The sequence below is a fragment of the Pteropus alecto genome, unplaced genomic scaffold, assembly GCF_000325575.1.
Source record: "Pteropus alecto unplaced genomic scaffold, ASM32557v1 scaffold52, whole genome shotgun sequence".
NCBI classification, from domain to species: Eukaryota; Metazoa; Chordata; class Mammalia; order Chiroptera; family Pteropodidae; genus Pteropus; species Pteropus alecto.
In genome coordinates, this window is record NW_006433941.1 from 4516410 (window position 1) to 4531953 (window position 15544).

The 15544-nt window shown below is 54.5% G+C and overlaps 2 protein-coding genes across 5 annotated transcripts in view; one reads left to right on the forward strand and one right to left on the reverse strand.

Moving 5' to 3' along the window:
* LOC102897744 (GRB2-related adapter protein) overlaps positions 1 to 4249 on the forward strand; it is a 26671-nt gene extending 22422 nt beyond the window's left edge. The window contains exons 4-5 of the mRNA XM_006908424.1: positions 582 to 750; positions 2809 to 4249. Of these exons, the coding sequence (XP_006908486.1) occupies positions 582 to 750; positions 2809 to 2994 (355 nt within the window). The 3' untranslated portion in view covers positions 2995 to 4249. The remainder of the gene's footprint in view (positions 1 to 581; positions 751 to 2808) is intronic.
* Positions 4250 to 4269: 20 nt separating this feature from the next.
* Positions 4270 to 15544, reverse strand: part of SLC5A10 (solute carrier family 5 member 10) — a 61388-nt gene continuing 50113 nt past the window's right edge. For 2 of the 4 annotated variants that reach the window (XM_006908428.1, XM_006908426.1), the window contains 6 exons: positions 11135 to 11242; positions 8771 to 8921; positions 5426 to 5594; positions 5034 to 5249; positions 4745 to 4802; positions 4270 to 4627 (listed from right to left, as the gene is read on the reverse strand). In XM_006908428.1, the coding sequence (XP_006908490.1) occupies positions 4521 to 4627; positions 4745 to 4802; positions 5034 to 5249; positions 5426 to 5594; positions 8771 to 8921; positions 11135 to 11242 (809 nt within the window). In that variant the 3' untranslated portion in view covers positions 4270 to 4520. Of the gene's footprint in view, positions 4628 to 4744; positions 4803 to 5033; positions 5250 to 5425; positions 5595 to 8770; positions 8922 to 11134; positions 11274 to 15544 lie in introns of all 4 variants that reach the window. The other 2 variants (XM_006908427.2, XM_006908429.1) reach the window with 2 other exon arrangements.

Sequence of the window (15544 nt, forward strand, 5' to 3'; positions counted from 1 at the left end):
AATGAAAATGAACTTGAAAATTCAGCCCGCCGGTGGCATTAGCCCCCTTTCAGGCGTTCATCAGCCTCAGGTGGGATAGTCTTAGGACTCACTCCTCAAGGGACTGCAAGGTCCGCAAAGGGTGGGGAGAGGGAGAAGAATGTCAAGGTTGAGGGGGATGTCGAGGAAAAGAGATACTGTCCGATCACCTCTCTCAGAAAAACCCATTTAATGTTGCCAATAAGCCATAGTCAGAATTTTCTGAGCACTTACCCAGAAGGATAGTGTTATGAGGTTCAGAGAAGTTAAGTGACTTGCCTAAGATCCCATGGTAAAAAAGTGGCCTGGTCCAGGGTCCGCAGCCTTAACTCTATACTCCACTGCCAGCCGGTACTAACCAGGTCTTACATTGAGCCAGGTCAATGAGGCCTGGGACTACCCTCCCCCATCTGCACCTTCCCATGACTCCAGGTGTCACCAGGAAAGAGAAAGGCCTGGTTCTAGATGGTGGTGAGAAGGGAAGACCCAGGGCTGTGCTAGGCTGGGAGTGGTCCCTGGCCTTCGTGGGACCTTCTGAGGTGGCCATGGGTCCTCTCCCTTAGCTACGGGGACCAGGTGCAGCACTTCAAGGTACTGCGTGAAGCCTCAGGAAAGTACTTCCTGTGGGAAGAGAAGTTCAACTCCCTCAATGAGCTGGTCGACTTCTACCGCACCACCACTATTGCCAAGAAGCGGCAGATCTTCTTGCGGGATGAGGAGCCCCTGCTCAAGGTAGGTGGGCAGAGGCCAGGATGGCAGGCTGGCCCAAGTGTGAGCCTCTGTGCCTCCTGCCATCCTCAGGGGCAATGATACCTGGGGGGCCCGGTACAAATCTGGCCTCCTTTTTTCCCCCAGCAGCCCCCATATCCCAGGAGGAGGGGGTACAGCCCAGGTTGTAAAGTTCTATTCTGGTGACACTGCAGTGAGACAAGCAAGGGTAGGGAAGGAGAAGAGGGAAAGAAAAGGAAGGAACAAAATGAAAATTTCATGAGGCAAACTATGTCTCACTTGTCCTCAGCAGTACTTGGCACACAGTAGGTACTCAATAAATGTTTGTTTAGTGAATGAAAGTACTGACACCTACTGAACCTATTGTGTGTCATGTACCGAGCTGTGCTCTGTACACTGGGAGTTTCATTGTCCCCATTGTACAGGTGAGGAAACTGAGGCTCAGAGAGGAATGTGACTCATCCAAGGCCACCTACCACATAGGCTCAGTCCTGGTTTCTGCTCCTGAGGAGCTGGCCTTGGGTGTAGTGCAGGGCAGTGTGAGCATTTGTGGGCAAGGTTCCGGCCAGACACAGGGCGTGTGCATGTATGTGGGGGGCGGTCCAGCCACCCCTTGTCCTCGCAATAACAGCAATTTGCCAGCCAGCCCTTTCATCAAGGGGCCCCGAGGACCAGCTCTCACTCTTATTAGGATGATGACACCAGCCAATGGGGTTATTAGCCCCAACATGCTATTTTCCTTGGAAAGGGGTGTTGGCAAGGCCTGGGGCTGGAGGTCAGGACTCTGCAACAGCCCAGCTGCACTTTTGCTCTGCAGAGGGTATAGAGAGAATGGCCATGGCCGAGGCCTTGGGAGGGTGCTGACCAATTGCCTCAGAGAAGCTCAAGTCCTGTCCTGTTTCTAGACTCCCACTGCCTTGCCATGTGTAACCTTTAGGGCCAGTTCATCCCTCAATTAGGCCTCAGTTTCCTCTCTATCCAATAAGATGAGCTTTCAATCTGATATTCCAGGAGAGTCAAGCAGTGCCTTGGGATACCCTTACACTTAGTGCATCCTCTGTCCCATTAGGATGATTGGCCTCCTTAGCCTGACCCTGGGGGCCAGGACAGCTGTGAGCTTTCCTCTGGGCCTTTGACTCCCAACCTCCATCCCCTCCCCGTCTCTGCTTGGGCCAGCTCTGACCTTGAAGAGTGTAAGGAAGCCAGGATGGAGCTGGGGGGCTGCCACACCCACCGCCTCGCTCTGACCCAGCCCTGGGATCACCCACCCTGTTTGGCGACTCTAGAGCTGGCTCAGTCTCCTGGGATCCATGCTACCTCCTCCTTCCTGGGCAAAGAACCGCTAATTACAGCCTGTCCACTGATTCTATCACCCATGCTGGATAAGATTCCAAAGGCTCAGAGCAGAGATTCTGGTGGGGCAGGCAGGGCCAGGGTACTGGGCATAATTGTTGTGGTGCCAGGCTGACATGCCTGTAGAGAGCTCTTGTCCAGCTGCTATTCTTAGGTGGGGAAATTGAGTCCCACAAAGGGCAGGGACTTACCCAAAGTCACTTTGGGGCATAGATAGGACTGGAACCCAGGCCTGAGAGCTGAGAGCAGCTCAAAATGACAGCCTCTCTCTCAAAGCCTGGCCAAGGGCAACAGCAATAAACTCTGCTCTTAGCTACATATCTCTTTATAGTTTATAAGGCCCTGTGGTTCCTGTGGTCCTGGGGCCTGGAGCCAAAAGTTATGGTTGCTGCAGAGCCAGGGAAATGAAATCCAAAGAGGGGCAGGGACTTATTCAAAGTCCCTCACTGAGGACCAGGACTCAGGTCACAGCTGGGCCACCAAGACAGTCATATCGTTCTGTGTAGATAGAGTGTTTGTGTGGCAGATATGCAGGGGGCAGGCAGCAGGCAGTCCATGGGGTAGTGGTCATCCACCTGGCATTAGAGGCAGAATCAAGTTCAACCTCATTTCTGCCTCAAAAATTCTGCCCTCCCCAACCTGCAGCAAATCATTTCTCTTGTTAGGGTCTCCTGAAGGGGCCACACTAACCACTTCCTCCTCTTGCAGTCGCCTGGGGCCTGCTTTGCCCAGGCCCAGTTTGACTTCTCAGCCCAAGACCCTTCACAGCTCAGCTTCCGCCGCGGTGACATCATCGAGGTCCTGGAGTCCTTGGACCCCCACTGGTGGCGGGGCCGGTACTGTGGGCGCATTGGCTTCTTCCCGCGGAGCTATGTCCAACCAGTGCAGCTCTGACCAGAGCAGGGCCCAGGAGGCAGAGTCAGCAGATCATCTGTCTACTGGACACTGAGCTCCAGAGAGAGGCCATGGATACCCCCTCTCCCTGGGTCCCATGAGGCTCAGCCAAGGGCCTTGGAGTGAACTGTGGGCTTCCTAACTGCCAGGCCCAGCCTCTGCTGCTCCACGTGACTGGGATAGCCCCAGTGGCTCACAGCCACCATGAGGTTCAGTGCCTATCAGGCAAGGGGAGCTCCTGGGGCTTCACACCAGCCTCTTTCTATTGGTCACCAGCTTTGTGATGTCTTAGGGTGGGCCGGCAGAGGCCCTGCCCACTTTAGCCATCAATGGCCCCATATTCAGCGAGGGCTCCTGGGTTCTACCCATTGGCAGCTCAACCCAAGGAAATATTGCCTTGGTGGGTGGGTTCATCTTGGATTCACCACCCACTGGGCCTGCATGCACCTCCCTCAGAAGGATCCTCCAGGTATTCTAGCTACTGGGGAGGTGGCTTAGGTATAAGGGACTGGCAAGGGCACTGTACATCTGTTGACCTGGTGTCACTGGACAGACTCCAGGTAGAGACTGACTTCTCAGCAGCCCCACAATGACTTCAGGCTCCACTTGGGCATCCAACACTCCGACTCTACTACAGATAGTTTGGGGAGGAACCGGAGGCCCTGAGGCCCTGTGAAAGGAGCAGCAGTGGTGAAAAAAATGGAGGCACCTGCTCCTCTCAAAATGGACAAGCTCTGAGGGGCGGGCCCCAGATGCAGCCACTTAGGAGGCTCACTGCACCCGCTCTTGTTTGTTCGGGCCCAAGTTGTGCCTAGACCCTTGGGAGTTTGGGGGAACTACAGGCCAGGTGGCAAATTGGAAGCCAGAGCTGAAATCTGAGGTCCGGCAACATCTAGAATGTGATGGGCAGTCTGGGTGGGGCCCCAGCTTGAGAAAAGGCAGGGTGTCCACATGGAATGTACACCTAGTAGTGGGTCCTAAGCAACACCTGCCTAGAGCCTGGGCACCCTTGGGAGCAGGAAGCATAAGGGAAACTTAAAAGGTCTTTGAATGCCAGGCTGGTGGGGGGCGTGGTGAGCAGGGAGGGAGAGAGAAGAGGCTCCTGTGACGTTTGGGAGCAGGCAGGATCAGGGAGGGGACCAAGGTGGTGGGGCAGGGGGGTGCTTCTTCCTCTGCCTAAGGCCTGGACTGAGACCCTTCAAGCCCTGAACTCCGGCAGGTTGTACTGCTCCTGACATGGACCCACATACTCAAAATAAAAACAGTAATACAGTAAGAATATCCATCAGAAATCTAATTTTCTTTCCAATTATGACTACCATTTTTAAAGTATCACATTCTTTTCTCCCATTTCCTCCCTAATTTTTTAAGGCTCCTGCTTAGCTGGCTTGCCAGTCCCTGGGCACTAACCCACCATGTAGCTATGAGGAGTTTCACCCATCTCTGGGCCTCAGTGTTTTCATTAGGGAGAGGAGGGTGGACCTGAAGACTCTAAGGGCTCCCACCTTCTTGCCCAGTGGGCAGCGTCAGGCGAAGTAGGCATAGAAGAAGATGTTGACACACATGAGGAGGATGGCATTGAAGCCACAGACACGGGCCCAGAAAGCATGTTTCTGGGCTGCTCGGATGTCACCTGGAATGGGTGGGAGAAGAAGAAGGACAGATGAGGGTCACAAGGCCACATTCGGTGCCCATGCCTCCAAGCCCCTGCCCTGGGGAGTGAGAGGGAGTGCGAGGGTCACATGTATACCTGTTTGGGCTCCCAGGGGCATGTTCTGAGCCAGAGTCCACCAGGTAAGGCTCTGGATCTGCAGGGAATGGATGGGGATGGAGGTGATGCAGGCTGGGGGCGAGGTGGACCCAGACAGGATCAAGGGTCAGTAATGAAAGAGGGCAGCTGAGTTCACATAGGGCCAGGGCCAAACAAGGTTAGGGGTCAAGAGCTAGAAAATTCTTGAGTCAGAGAGGATCAGGGGTCAGAATGGGACCTGAATCAGAAGTTGTTAAGGGCCAGACATCAGGGGTCAGGGAAGGCTCACCTGAGCACACTGGGGTGGTGGTGTCAGCAGGCTCCCGGCCACCACCACAGCTCCACTGAATACAAAGAGGGCGACAGCAAAGTGCAGGTAGTGGATGCTGCTCAGAATGGCAGGCCGCGTGTCTGGGTTGCCACAGGGTAGGGCTGGGTTCAAGAATTCCAGGACCAGCCTCAAGGCGCCCACCACCAGCCCTGCCATCAGGCCCCAGAAGGCCCCCTGAAGAGGAGGAGGCAGGGCAGCTGGGGCCACTGGAGGAAAGCCGATGTCCCCAGCCACACACAAGTGGTAGGGGAAGATGCAAACAAGCTGCAGCCCATCCAAGGAGGAGACCAAGCCTGACCCCCAAGTTCTGTCCCCACACTAGGTTTCCCACCCCCCCCACCCCGTCCCACCTGCTCATTGGCACGCTGCCAGAAGATGCCCAGGATGAAGACTGCAGTCACTGGAGGGGCCAGGGAGCTGGTCACCGACTGCATGTAGATGAAGAGCTGCCCACTATTGGAGCCCTGCAGGACAGGGATCCAGGCCACGCTCACGCCAATGAGCACCACGATGACCAGCCTGTGGGCAGGCAATGGGTGTGCTTGTCCCTCGAGGCCCTTCCTCCACCCTTTCCCACCTCCCCCTGCTCACTAGGACTTGCTCTCCATCCGTCCCCTGTTACTCCAGCTCCAGCCTCCTCCTTAGCCTGTGGTCCACTCCGTCAGAGACATGGCCAGTCCTGCCTGATCCAAACCTTTCTCTGGCTCCCGGCTGCCTGCAGGAACAGCTCCTGACTCAGCCTGTCTCCTTCTCAGATAGGCCCCTGGTGATTCCCTAGGGTCTCGCACTTGTCTTCAAGGCACCTGTCCCACCCTCTATGTGCACGTATATTTGGGTGTTTACTTGCTTACTGTCTGTACTCTCAGCCGGAAGCACAAGAAGGGCAGGAGGCTCAGCTCTTTAGTTCACTGCTGCATCTCCTGGCACACAGTAGGTGCTCAATAAACATTCAGGGACTGCATGAATGAGCTGCTGCCTTCACATTCAGGCTGGACTGACCTCCTGGTGGTTCCTCTAACACACCGTGCTCTCACACTGGCAGCCTGCATGAACTGTGACCTCTAGTTGGCACATTATCTGCCCCCTACGGCCCTTGGGTGTTGACTCATCCACAGGGCAACCTCTGTCCTAAGAATGCAAGGTTTGGAGCCAGGCAATTGGGTTTAGATTAGGATCTAGACTCCTCAGCCACGAAGCCTGAGACCTCCATTTTCAGCCAGAGTGAGCCCCTTCCCCTCTCCACCCTGCATGGACTCCTTTCAGCTCCTGCCTGCTTCCTCTCTTGGCTCAGGCCTATCCATAGCAGAAACATGCTTCACTTGTTTATTCAACAAACTAGTCAATAAGAGCCCACCTGAGTACAGGGCATTGTACTAGGAGGCCAGACTTGCTGATAAGTGGGCCCTGGGTCCTGCCTAGCACTCAGAGATGAGCAAAGAAAGCAGATGAGTCTGTCACCCTGCACTCAGGGATGGACTAAGGGAGCCCAGAGGAAGCATCAATCTAGGAGAGCTTCCAGAAGGAGGGGGCCCTGGAGCATTGAAGGGGTTTGTGACTCAGCTAAGGGGACAGAGCTCAGGCAAGGTATTCCATCTACTTCTCCCTGGCTGAGCACTTCTCACTTCCGTGTCAGTTGGGTGCCCCTCATCCCTGAGGTGGGTAGTGGATAAGAATCCTTGGAACCCTGGACAGGGCGGCAGGGGCAATAGAGGCTGTATGTGCTGCTGGGGTGGGTCCTCCTTCCTGCCCACCTGCCTGCCCACCCACCTCCCTTTCTTCCCTTCCAGGCCTGAGGGATAGGATGGAGGAAGAAGGTGCTACCTTGATTAAGGCTAATTAACCCTTAGCCTGGCAGGTGCAGGCATTGCTCTCTTCAAAGGCACAGGCAGACTCCATCAACACCTGTCCCACTCCACCCTCCTCACATGGGCTCCTGAAGTCCAACATCAGACTGAGCATCTCTGTGCAGGCGGAGTGGTGGAGGTGGGGCTGGCCTCTCTATCCCAGCCTGGAGTGGGGTGTTCCACACTTTAAGAGGGAGGTGTAGTAGAGCTGAACGCTGGCCTGACACCCATCATTGGGCCCTTTCCACTCCACCAAACTGGCAACTGAGGGAACTGGGACCCTGAGAGGATGAGCAATCTGCTCCACATCACAGCGCCTTATACCTGAAGGAGGCTGGCGGGTCCTGAGGAAGGGTTGGGTAGGGCTGGACTTGGTAGAAGAGTCGGGAAGAAGGGTCAAGAGTACAGTGGCTGGGGTGAGCTGGCATACAGGAGAGATCAGTTCAGGACTTTGGGTTCAGGCAGGAGCAGGAGAGAAGCCTGCTACTGAGGAGGCAAGGAAGTAGGAGGCAGGAAACATGCGGGCCACTAGGTAGGCACCGAGGCTATTAGTGTCCTAAGCCAGAGAGCTGAGGCATATACTGGGTGACAGAAAAGCATGCAGGTCCCAGTTTCCAGGATGGCCAAGCATAGAAGGGCTTAGGGAGGAATCTGTCAATCAGGAGTGGGTTCTAGGCCACAGCTGAGGAGGGCGGAGAACCACATGGCAGTGAGGAGAGGTGGTCAAAGGGAGGAGTGCTGACACTGAAGCGTCCTGCGAGGCAGGAGGGAGAGGCTCCTTGTTTTGGAAGAGGCTATGAGCCTGAAGATGAGCTCACACCTGCCTGCTTATCTGGCATGTCCCAACAGGGCCCTTCTCACAGAAGCTGCTTTGCATTTGCATCACCGGGACAAACTACCTGGAGCTCTGGGTGAGACCTCACCCTGACTATGGACTCCCAGGCAAAGGATGCACTGTTAGCCAAGCTAAGCACCAGAGGGCTGAGCCCCTCAACCAGCAGAGTAGGGGTCATAGGCTCGGAGGGAGACAGGAGGGGAGAGACCTGGGAGAGGGCCCAAACAGACACATGCCCACACTTGGAGACCACCAACTCCTCATCGACCATTGTTGAGTTCACCCCAAAGGACACCAGGTACCTGACCAAACATGAGGATGGAGGACTGGGCCAGGCACAGCCCCTGCCTGTCTCCATGAGGAGGAGCACTGGAGAGACAAGTTGGACCTATAAAGGCCAAAAGTGCTGCGAAGGAATCTGGCGATAGTCCCCTGTGGGAGGCATTGAGGGGAGAGAGGCTTGGTCAAGGGTATCAAGGAGAGCTGCATGGAGAAGGGAACACTTCTCCATGAGGATGAGTTACCGAGGTAGTAAGAAGGGGACAAGAAGAAAATGAGCGGAAGCTCATTGGGGTCAGAGGCATGGAGGCTAGAGGGACAGCTGTAGCCCGAGTGCGGCCAGTCCTGAGTTCTGGCTCGGGGCCCTCTTTGGGGCAGCTGGGAAACATCAGGAGGGCTAGGGGCTCAGATTTGGGGAAGAGAAAAAGAGCTCTGGAATGGTTGGGGGAGGGGGCTCTCCCCGGCTGAGACTCAGAGGTGCCACTCAGAGTAAGAGATGCATCCAAGATGAGGGCTGGGACTGTGAAGGGGTGTCCAGGAGAGTGATGTGGGAGGCTGGATGGACAGAATATTCTGGCCTCTTCTCTCCTCTTCTTTCCGGCATCCTCCTTTCTCCAACTGGCAAACTCCTATTCATCCCTCAAAGCCCACCTCTGGTGGGGCCTCATGGGCCAGTTTTGTGGCTGGGAAAGTCCACTCCCCAGCCCTTCCCTGGTGCCAGCACCCACCCACCATACCGTCCCACCAGCAACAGCTCTCGCTCCCCAGCACAGGGCCGCAACTTCCTCCAGATGTCCATGGTGAAGAGTGTGCTGCTGCTGTTAAAGATGGAGGTCAGCGACGACATGAGTGCAGCCATCATCACGGCGATCATCAGCCCCCGAAGACCTGTGGGTCAGGGACAGGTGCTACTTGAGCCTGTGGCTTGCTGGCAATAAGAATCACAACATAACTGTTTCTGTTCTGTACTATCAGCCCTCTCATTTCTACAGAGCCTTGCAGTTGACAAAGCACTCTCATACCCGTGACTTCATTTGATGGAAGGATTAGTAACCCGTTTGACAGAGAAGAAAGTGAAAGCTCAGAGAAGGGAAGAGAGGTGCCCAGGGACCCGTGGCAGGCCAGAGGCAGAACTCTGAGGTGGAGTGGGGGAGTGAAGAAGGCCTCGGGTGGGACCCTCAGCAGTGGCCCAGAGTCTGGGGACTTCCTGTTCACATCAGGCCCCAGCAAGCACAGAGGATCCCCTTTCTTGTGGCTCTGTAGAAGAGGAGATGTAGTTCTTCGGGAGAACAGAAAAATCCACCTGCCGATTGGCTGAAAAAGAGTAAGGTGTTCTCATCGAGGTGGGCAAGACACTGCTGTGTAAAGCCTTCCAGGAGTCCGGGGTTGCAGAGGGGAGAGCTCAGCACTGGGTGTTGGTCCAAGCCTGTCTCCAAGGCCTCTTAAGATTTTTCTTCAAGTGTCTAAGCACCCCTCCTCCCACTTCTACAGATTCCATACCTGTCTATCCTCTACCCCTTGCCCTAGGATAAGTCTGAGAAGGTCCCCTCCAGAAGGTTTAGCCTCACAGGTGCCATTCGTTGCCTGGCTGCATTGCTTGGCCCAGTTTCTGCATCTGACCAGCTGTGAGACTTCTAGGCATCCCATGGTCCTCTCTGTTTATTTATCAGGCTGACTGGAATGGGGCCCAAAGGGAAGTGAGTTTAAAAAAGTGTTTTCCCCCAAACATTTGTCTACCTTTCTTTCCTTGCTCAGGAAGGTAGATTAACTCAGGGCTTATTCTCCAAACATTTTTCAGACAGGGAGCTCAAGTCCTAAAGAGAGATTAGATTGTGGCCTAATAACAGCTGGGAGCTTAGCAAGCCCTTACAGAGCAGAAGGGGAAGGCGAGGCCCAGATGTGGGAACCCAAGCTGCAGCCAAGCCTTACGCCAGGCAATTTCCCTAAGTTATTATACTTAATCCCAGCAACAACACTGAGGGATGGGTAGCCGTCATTATCTCCAATTTACAAATGAGGACACTGAAGTTCTGAGCAGGGAAGTGACATGCCCCAAATATCTCAGCCAACAAGTGGCAGAGCAGAAATCTGATCCCAGGTCTATGCACTCATGTCCCCTGGGCCTTGGCTCCCTGGGAGAAAGGGAGGAGCAGGGTGGGGCCAGGTAACTTCCACAGGGGAGGCCAGTGGGAGGGAGGTGGACACACTCAAGGGTCTGAGAACCCAGAGGTAAAACTAGGCTGTAAAGTGTCTCAGAAAGCTGTCTGCTCCTTTTGCTTAGGTGGGACCTCCCACACCCTCGCTGTCAATTTCCTGGACACCTCCTGTGACTGGGACCTTACCACCCCATATCACACTGGCAGGGCCATTGTTGCCATGAGAAACATGGAAAAGGTCAAAATCTGCCTCATAGTTTCACTTGTGGGCCCACAGTGTCTCAAGGGGAGGCAGAAGGTGCAGGCTCATGACAGGGCTTGAGCTCCTGATCCCAGCAGAGTAACCAGTGGGCTTGGGGTCAGACAGGCTGGAGTCTGTCTCAACCACTCTGTAGCCTTGGACAAGCACTCTCCCCCCATCTCTGTGTCTCAGTTTTCCTATCTGTAAGATGCTGCTAATAACTCTACCTCACAGCCCTAAAGAAGAAGCGGTTTGTAAAAGTCTGGCACCCAGTGGGCCTGAAAGAAAAGTTATACCCTTTCTCAAGGGATGGGACAACACAGGTTAGGAAGACAAGCCCTGGAGGCAGATTCTCTGGATTCAGACCCCAGCTTTGCAGCTCACTTGCCGCATGATCTTGGCCAAGTCACTTAACCTCTCTGGGCCCCACCACTAAAATGGGGATGATAACAGCATGTAGGGTTCCTGACAGGAAGACGCAAGTTGCTCACATGTGAAACCCTTGGAACAGTGCCTGTCATGTGGTGAGTGCCACGTGAGTACTTTTTATTATTACTCTCCTCTCTTCCCTGATGAGCAGAACATCCACAGGGATGTCACACAGCATTACATTGGATCCAGAGTGACCCCTTCAGCCCCCAGGGCCCCTCACTCTAGTTCCCACCCAAGGTTACCCCTCAATCCAGACCCAACCAGAGCCTTACCGATGGGCATCAGTTCCATGACCAGCTTGGGGTAGGCAATGTTGGAGCAGCCGATCTCAGCCCCGCAGGCCCGCAGACACTCAGATGGCACCACACAGCCCACGTCATCTGCATGAGAGAGATACCCAGAGTCCCACACCTGCCCTGCACTGCCCCCCCAGACAGATGTGAGCACCTGGGATAGGCAAGACCTGGGCCAAGGGCAGGAGACTGGCCTGGACCTGCTTTGTCACTGCCTCTGACCAGCTGCTGCTTGGCACTGGGCCTCAGTTTCCTAGTCTGAGTCACAATGAGGGGGCCAGCCTCTGAGAACTATTCTGGCACCTAAGGCCCTGACTAGTCTACTTTTGCCCCTCTTGGCCCTGGCCCCTAAGGGCAGATGGAGGCTAGAGAGGGAAGCCTTCCCCGACTCTTGAGGTCAGAGCTTTCAGGCAAGGACATTTTCTTGACTAACACCCCGAGCTACCTTCAGAAGCTTTCAGGTGACTATGAAAATATGAGAGGAGCTCATCACCCCCTGCCCAGAGCTCTCTGGTGGCTCACCCTCTCAGCAGTTTATAAGACCCTCCACTGGGGTGGCTCCACAGTGTAGTGGTTAGCACGTCTGCTTTACAGGCAGAAGGTCCCAGGTTCATGCCCCAGCTGGAGCCACGGACCATACCCCGGATGCACCTGGTCCAGGATGCACCAGGCTCCAGATGCACCAGGCTCCAGGGGCGCCAGGACCCGGGTGCACCCCGTGAGCATGTGGGAGGAGATGTCCCGCCTTCAGAGATCCAGTTCTTAAGGGGAAAGGGCAACATCCACAAGTCAGGGGTGGAAGTGTGTGGGGGGCAGAGATTAAAGAGGGGGGGAAAAAAAGACCCTCCATCACCCATGACCCAGACCTTTGCCTGGGCCCTCAGGGCTCTTCTCCTTCTTTGCTACCCTCTCACTGGTGCCAGCCAGCTGGCCTTCCTGCCTCTCCTCCAAAAGCAGTCTCCTTCCCGCCTGAGGCCTCTGCAGCCCCTCTGCTTAGAGTAGCTCTCCCAGGCCTTCCCAGGGATTGGCTCAGAGATCACCTTCTCCAGAAATAACCCCTCTCTGCTTTCCTGCCTGTTTTCTCCTGCACATCCCTTTTCCTCCCCTGGATGACTTGGAGATGTTTGCTTGTTTCTTGCCTCTTCCCCATGGCAGGGAGCCCAGTAAGAGTGAGGACTTGGTGTTGCTGTAGTCATCCTTTTAGTGGCCAGAGCAGCCACACTGCTCATTTGGTGAGTGAATGGAGGAATTAATGGGTATTTCAGAGCTCAGCCCAGACCCAGATTGAATCCTAAGTCCAGGTCTCCCTAGCGAGCCTTCAAACAGAACCCTGTCTGGGTCAGGAACCTCAATGCCGCCTTGAGGGAAAGCCCACCAGGGAGCCTAACTCTGGCTCTGATGGAGATTCTGTGGGATCTGTTCCTCCATCACCCATGGCAGCTGGGGGCTCATCTCTGCCTAGCTCACCAGCACAGTGTAGGTGATGGGTAGAGCCAACCCCATGTTCATTTGTTCCTTCAGGAAACACTAACACTTTGGCTCCTGTCCCCCTAGGATTTTCAGAGGTCCATGGAGCACAGAGCAAAGGAGGAGATGGCAATTACAGGAAAGCTCAGAAATAAGCTGCCCGATAGGGCCCAGAGGGCACAAGAGTGGAGCTGCTGGGCTGCAAAGTCCTATGGCGGGGGGAGGTTAAAGTCTCCACATGGTGGGCATCAACATTTCTATGACTTGGTGCTCCCTGTGAGGACAGAGCATCCCTGGGTTAAGCACTATCCCCTCCAAACGCCCTTTCTGAAAGGTCCTTCCTTAGATGCCTAACCCACGGAGGCAGGGTATATGTCTCAGATCTTTTCCTCTAGGCCAGAAGAGCTGGAGCAGAATCACCTTCCACTCCACGATCCCACATCCCAATCTAGTCTCTCTTGAACTCCAGCTTTCCAGGACACCTGCTCCCTGTCATCCCCCCAGGCACCTCCCACTCAATGTGTCCAAGCAGATTTGTCTCCCTCCCCCTCCTTGTCCCAGTGATGGTCCCCCACCCTCCTTCCTCCCTTCCCTAACTTCCTGCCAGCCCCTAGCCCTATGACTTCTCCTGCCAACACCCTGCTGGCTTCACTCGGCTCCTGCCTTGGCTCCATCTCCTCTCCATACAACCTGAGCACCAGCTCTTCACTGTCTCCCTTCCATCCCCTCCATCCTTTGAAAATCACAGCTTTGCTCATAACACTTACTTTTCAGGAACTCTCTCCACATCCCCTACCTCTAGAGCCCATGGCTGCCTGAGAAAAAAATCTTTTCCATGGCATTCAAGACCCTTGACAACTGGTCCCAAGTCCTCCCATCCAGCACCCATGCACGAGCCACCCTGACCTGTTGGTATGTTCTCACACACACCCAGCACTTCAACTCCTCCATGCTTTCGCAGACGCACTCTCCTCCTCCCAGTGCTGTCCCTGCCCTTGTTTACCTCCTGCTTCAAGGCCCATTGCAAAGGGCCTGTCCTCTGAGGCCTTCCCTGATTCTCTCCCCATTCGCCCCCAGGGTAGAGCAGCTTCCTTCTAAGGGCTCAGTAGGCCAAGGATTGAATCACAATTGTTTGCCTGCATATTTTGCCTCCCCTACCAGACTGGGAGCTCTCCAAGGATGGACAATGGATTTGAATCATCTCTCAGTCCCTGGTATCACCTAGTTCAGAGCTAAGCCCAAAGGAAGAAGGTTGGGAGGAAGGAAGAAAGGCATGAGAGAAGAGAAAGAGCGGGAGAAAGTATCCCAGAAAGATTCATTAAGGAGTTCTGGCACTGTTTGATCCAGCTGCCATACCCTACCACCTCTGCCCCCACAAGTTGTGCAGATGACAGAACTCAAGAACAGAAAGGGCATAACCTGCCTGGGACACACAGTCAGACCCAGGACAGAGCCCAGGAACTCATGGCAGGACTCTGGGACTACTGGGGTCCAGCATTCAGAGAGTAGGTAATAGACCCCTCCTGACAGAATCTGAGCTTGGGCTGGCTGGTTTTACTGCTTGAATGACCCAGCCCTCCTGGGAGGGACAGATAAAGAGTCACAGCCACATAATGGCTCAGAAAGCCCGAGTCAGGAGATTCTGGCTGAGTTTATTCAGCCTATTCCAGGCTCCCAACATGGGGCACTGCCTCTGGGCACTGCTGGCTCAGTTCACCTACCCAAGTGTTTGTGCTGAACAGCAAGAAAGAACCACTTCTCCTTTATGATAGCAGCAGAGGTGTTGCCACTTAAACAAAGTCCACCAAACGTGCCAACTCAGGAGTGAGTAGCCCTAGGATGGTGAGGGCCAGGGAACTGGGGAGGGGGCTTCTGGGTTTGTCAGAGCACCTTCTATGGACATGGGAGCTCCTCCACTGGACTCCACATCTGCACTAGCACCCACATCCAGCCAAGGGCTCACACTAGGATCCTGGGAGTTGCTCCTCTCCTTTCTCCCAAGTCCTCCCTCCCTGCAGCCAATGCCAAATCCAGCCATTGGGCTCAGTGACCAGGGGAACTGCACCACCTCCTCGCTACTCTGTCTTGCCCTCTCTAAGCTCCCTCCCTGTGAGCAGGAGAGAGAACTTCTGAAACCTATCTGCTCATGCCCCTTCCTGCTCACACCCTTCTGTGGCACTCCATTCTTTGCAGGAGGGATTAAGAAACTTTTAACTGTGCCATTCACAGCCCTCCACCTATTTAGCTACCCTCGCTCCCACCAATTTCACCCACACCTCTGGGCCTCTGTGTTTGCTGTTCCCTCTCCCTGGAATACCCTCTCCTCATTCCTAAACCCGGGGAGCTCATACTCATTCCTATCAACTCTGAGTATCTGGGTCCCAAGGTTCCAGGGCAACATCCTCCATGGCACCAATAACTCTGTGACCTGTCTATCCTGGCTCCCTATAGTCTATGACCATGGGGCCCAAGGAGGAGCCTGGGCCCCAGCAGTGCCCAGGACAAGCCAAGACATGGCAGGCTCTGCTGGTATTTGTTGACTGATTGAATGATCTTTTCCCAAGTTGGCCACTGGAAATACCACTCTGAGGGCTAATCAAAGCGCTCCCCACTCCCCGATGAGGTCTGGCTAATTCCCGGGAGTCAGTCCAGATGCCAATGCCACAGTAGAAACAGAAAAGCATACAGAACGGGATTGAAGTTCAGCTCTCCCAAGCACTTCTCTGTGATCCCGGGTAATTGTTCTTTGAGGCTGTTTTCTCCTTCTGTAGAACCTTTCTGGGGACATCCACAGACCAAAAACTCAACTTCAACCTAAATTTCACACCTTATTAAAAAATTAACTCAAAATAGAACACAGATTTAAATGTAAAACTATCAAACTTTTAGGAAAGAAAGAAAGAAGGAAGGAAGGAAGGAAGG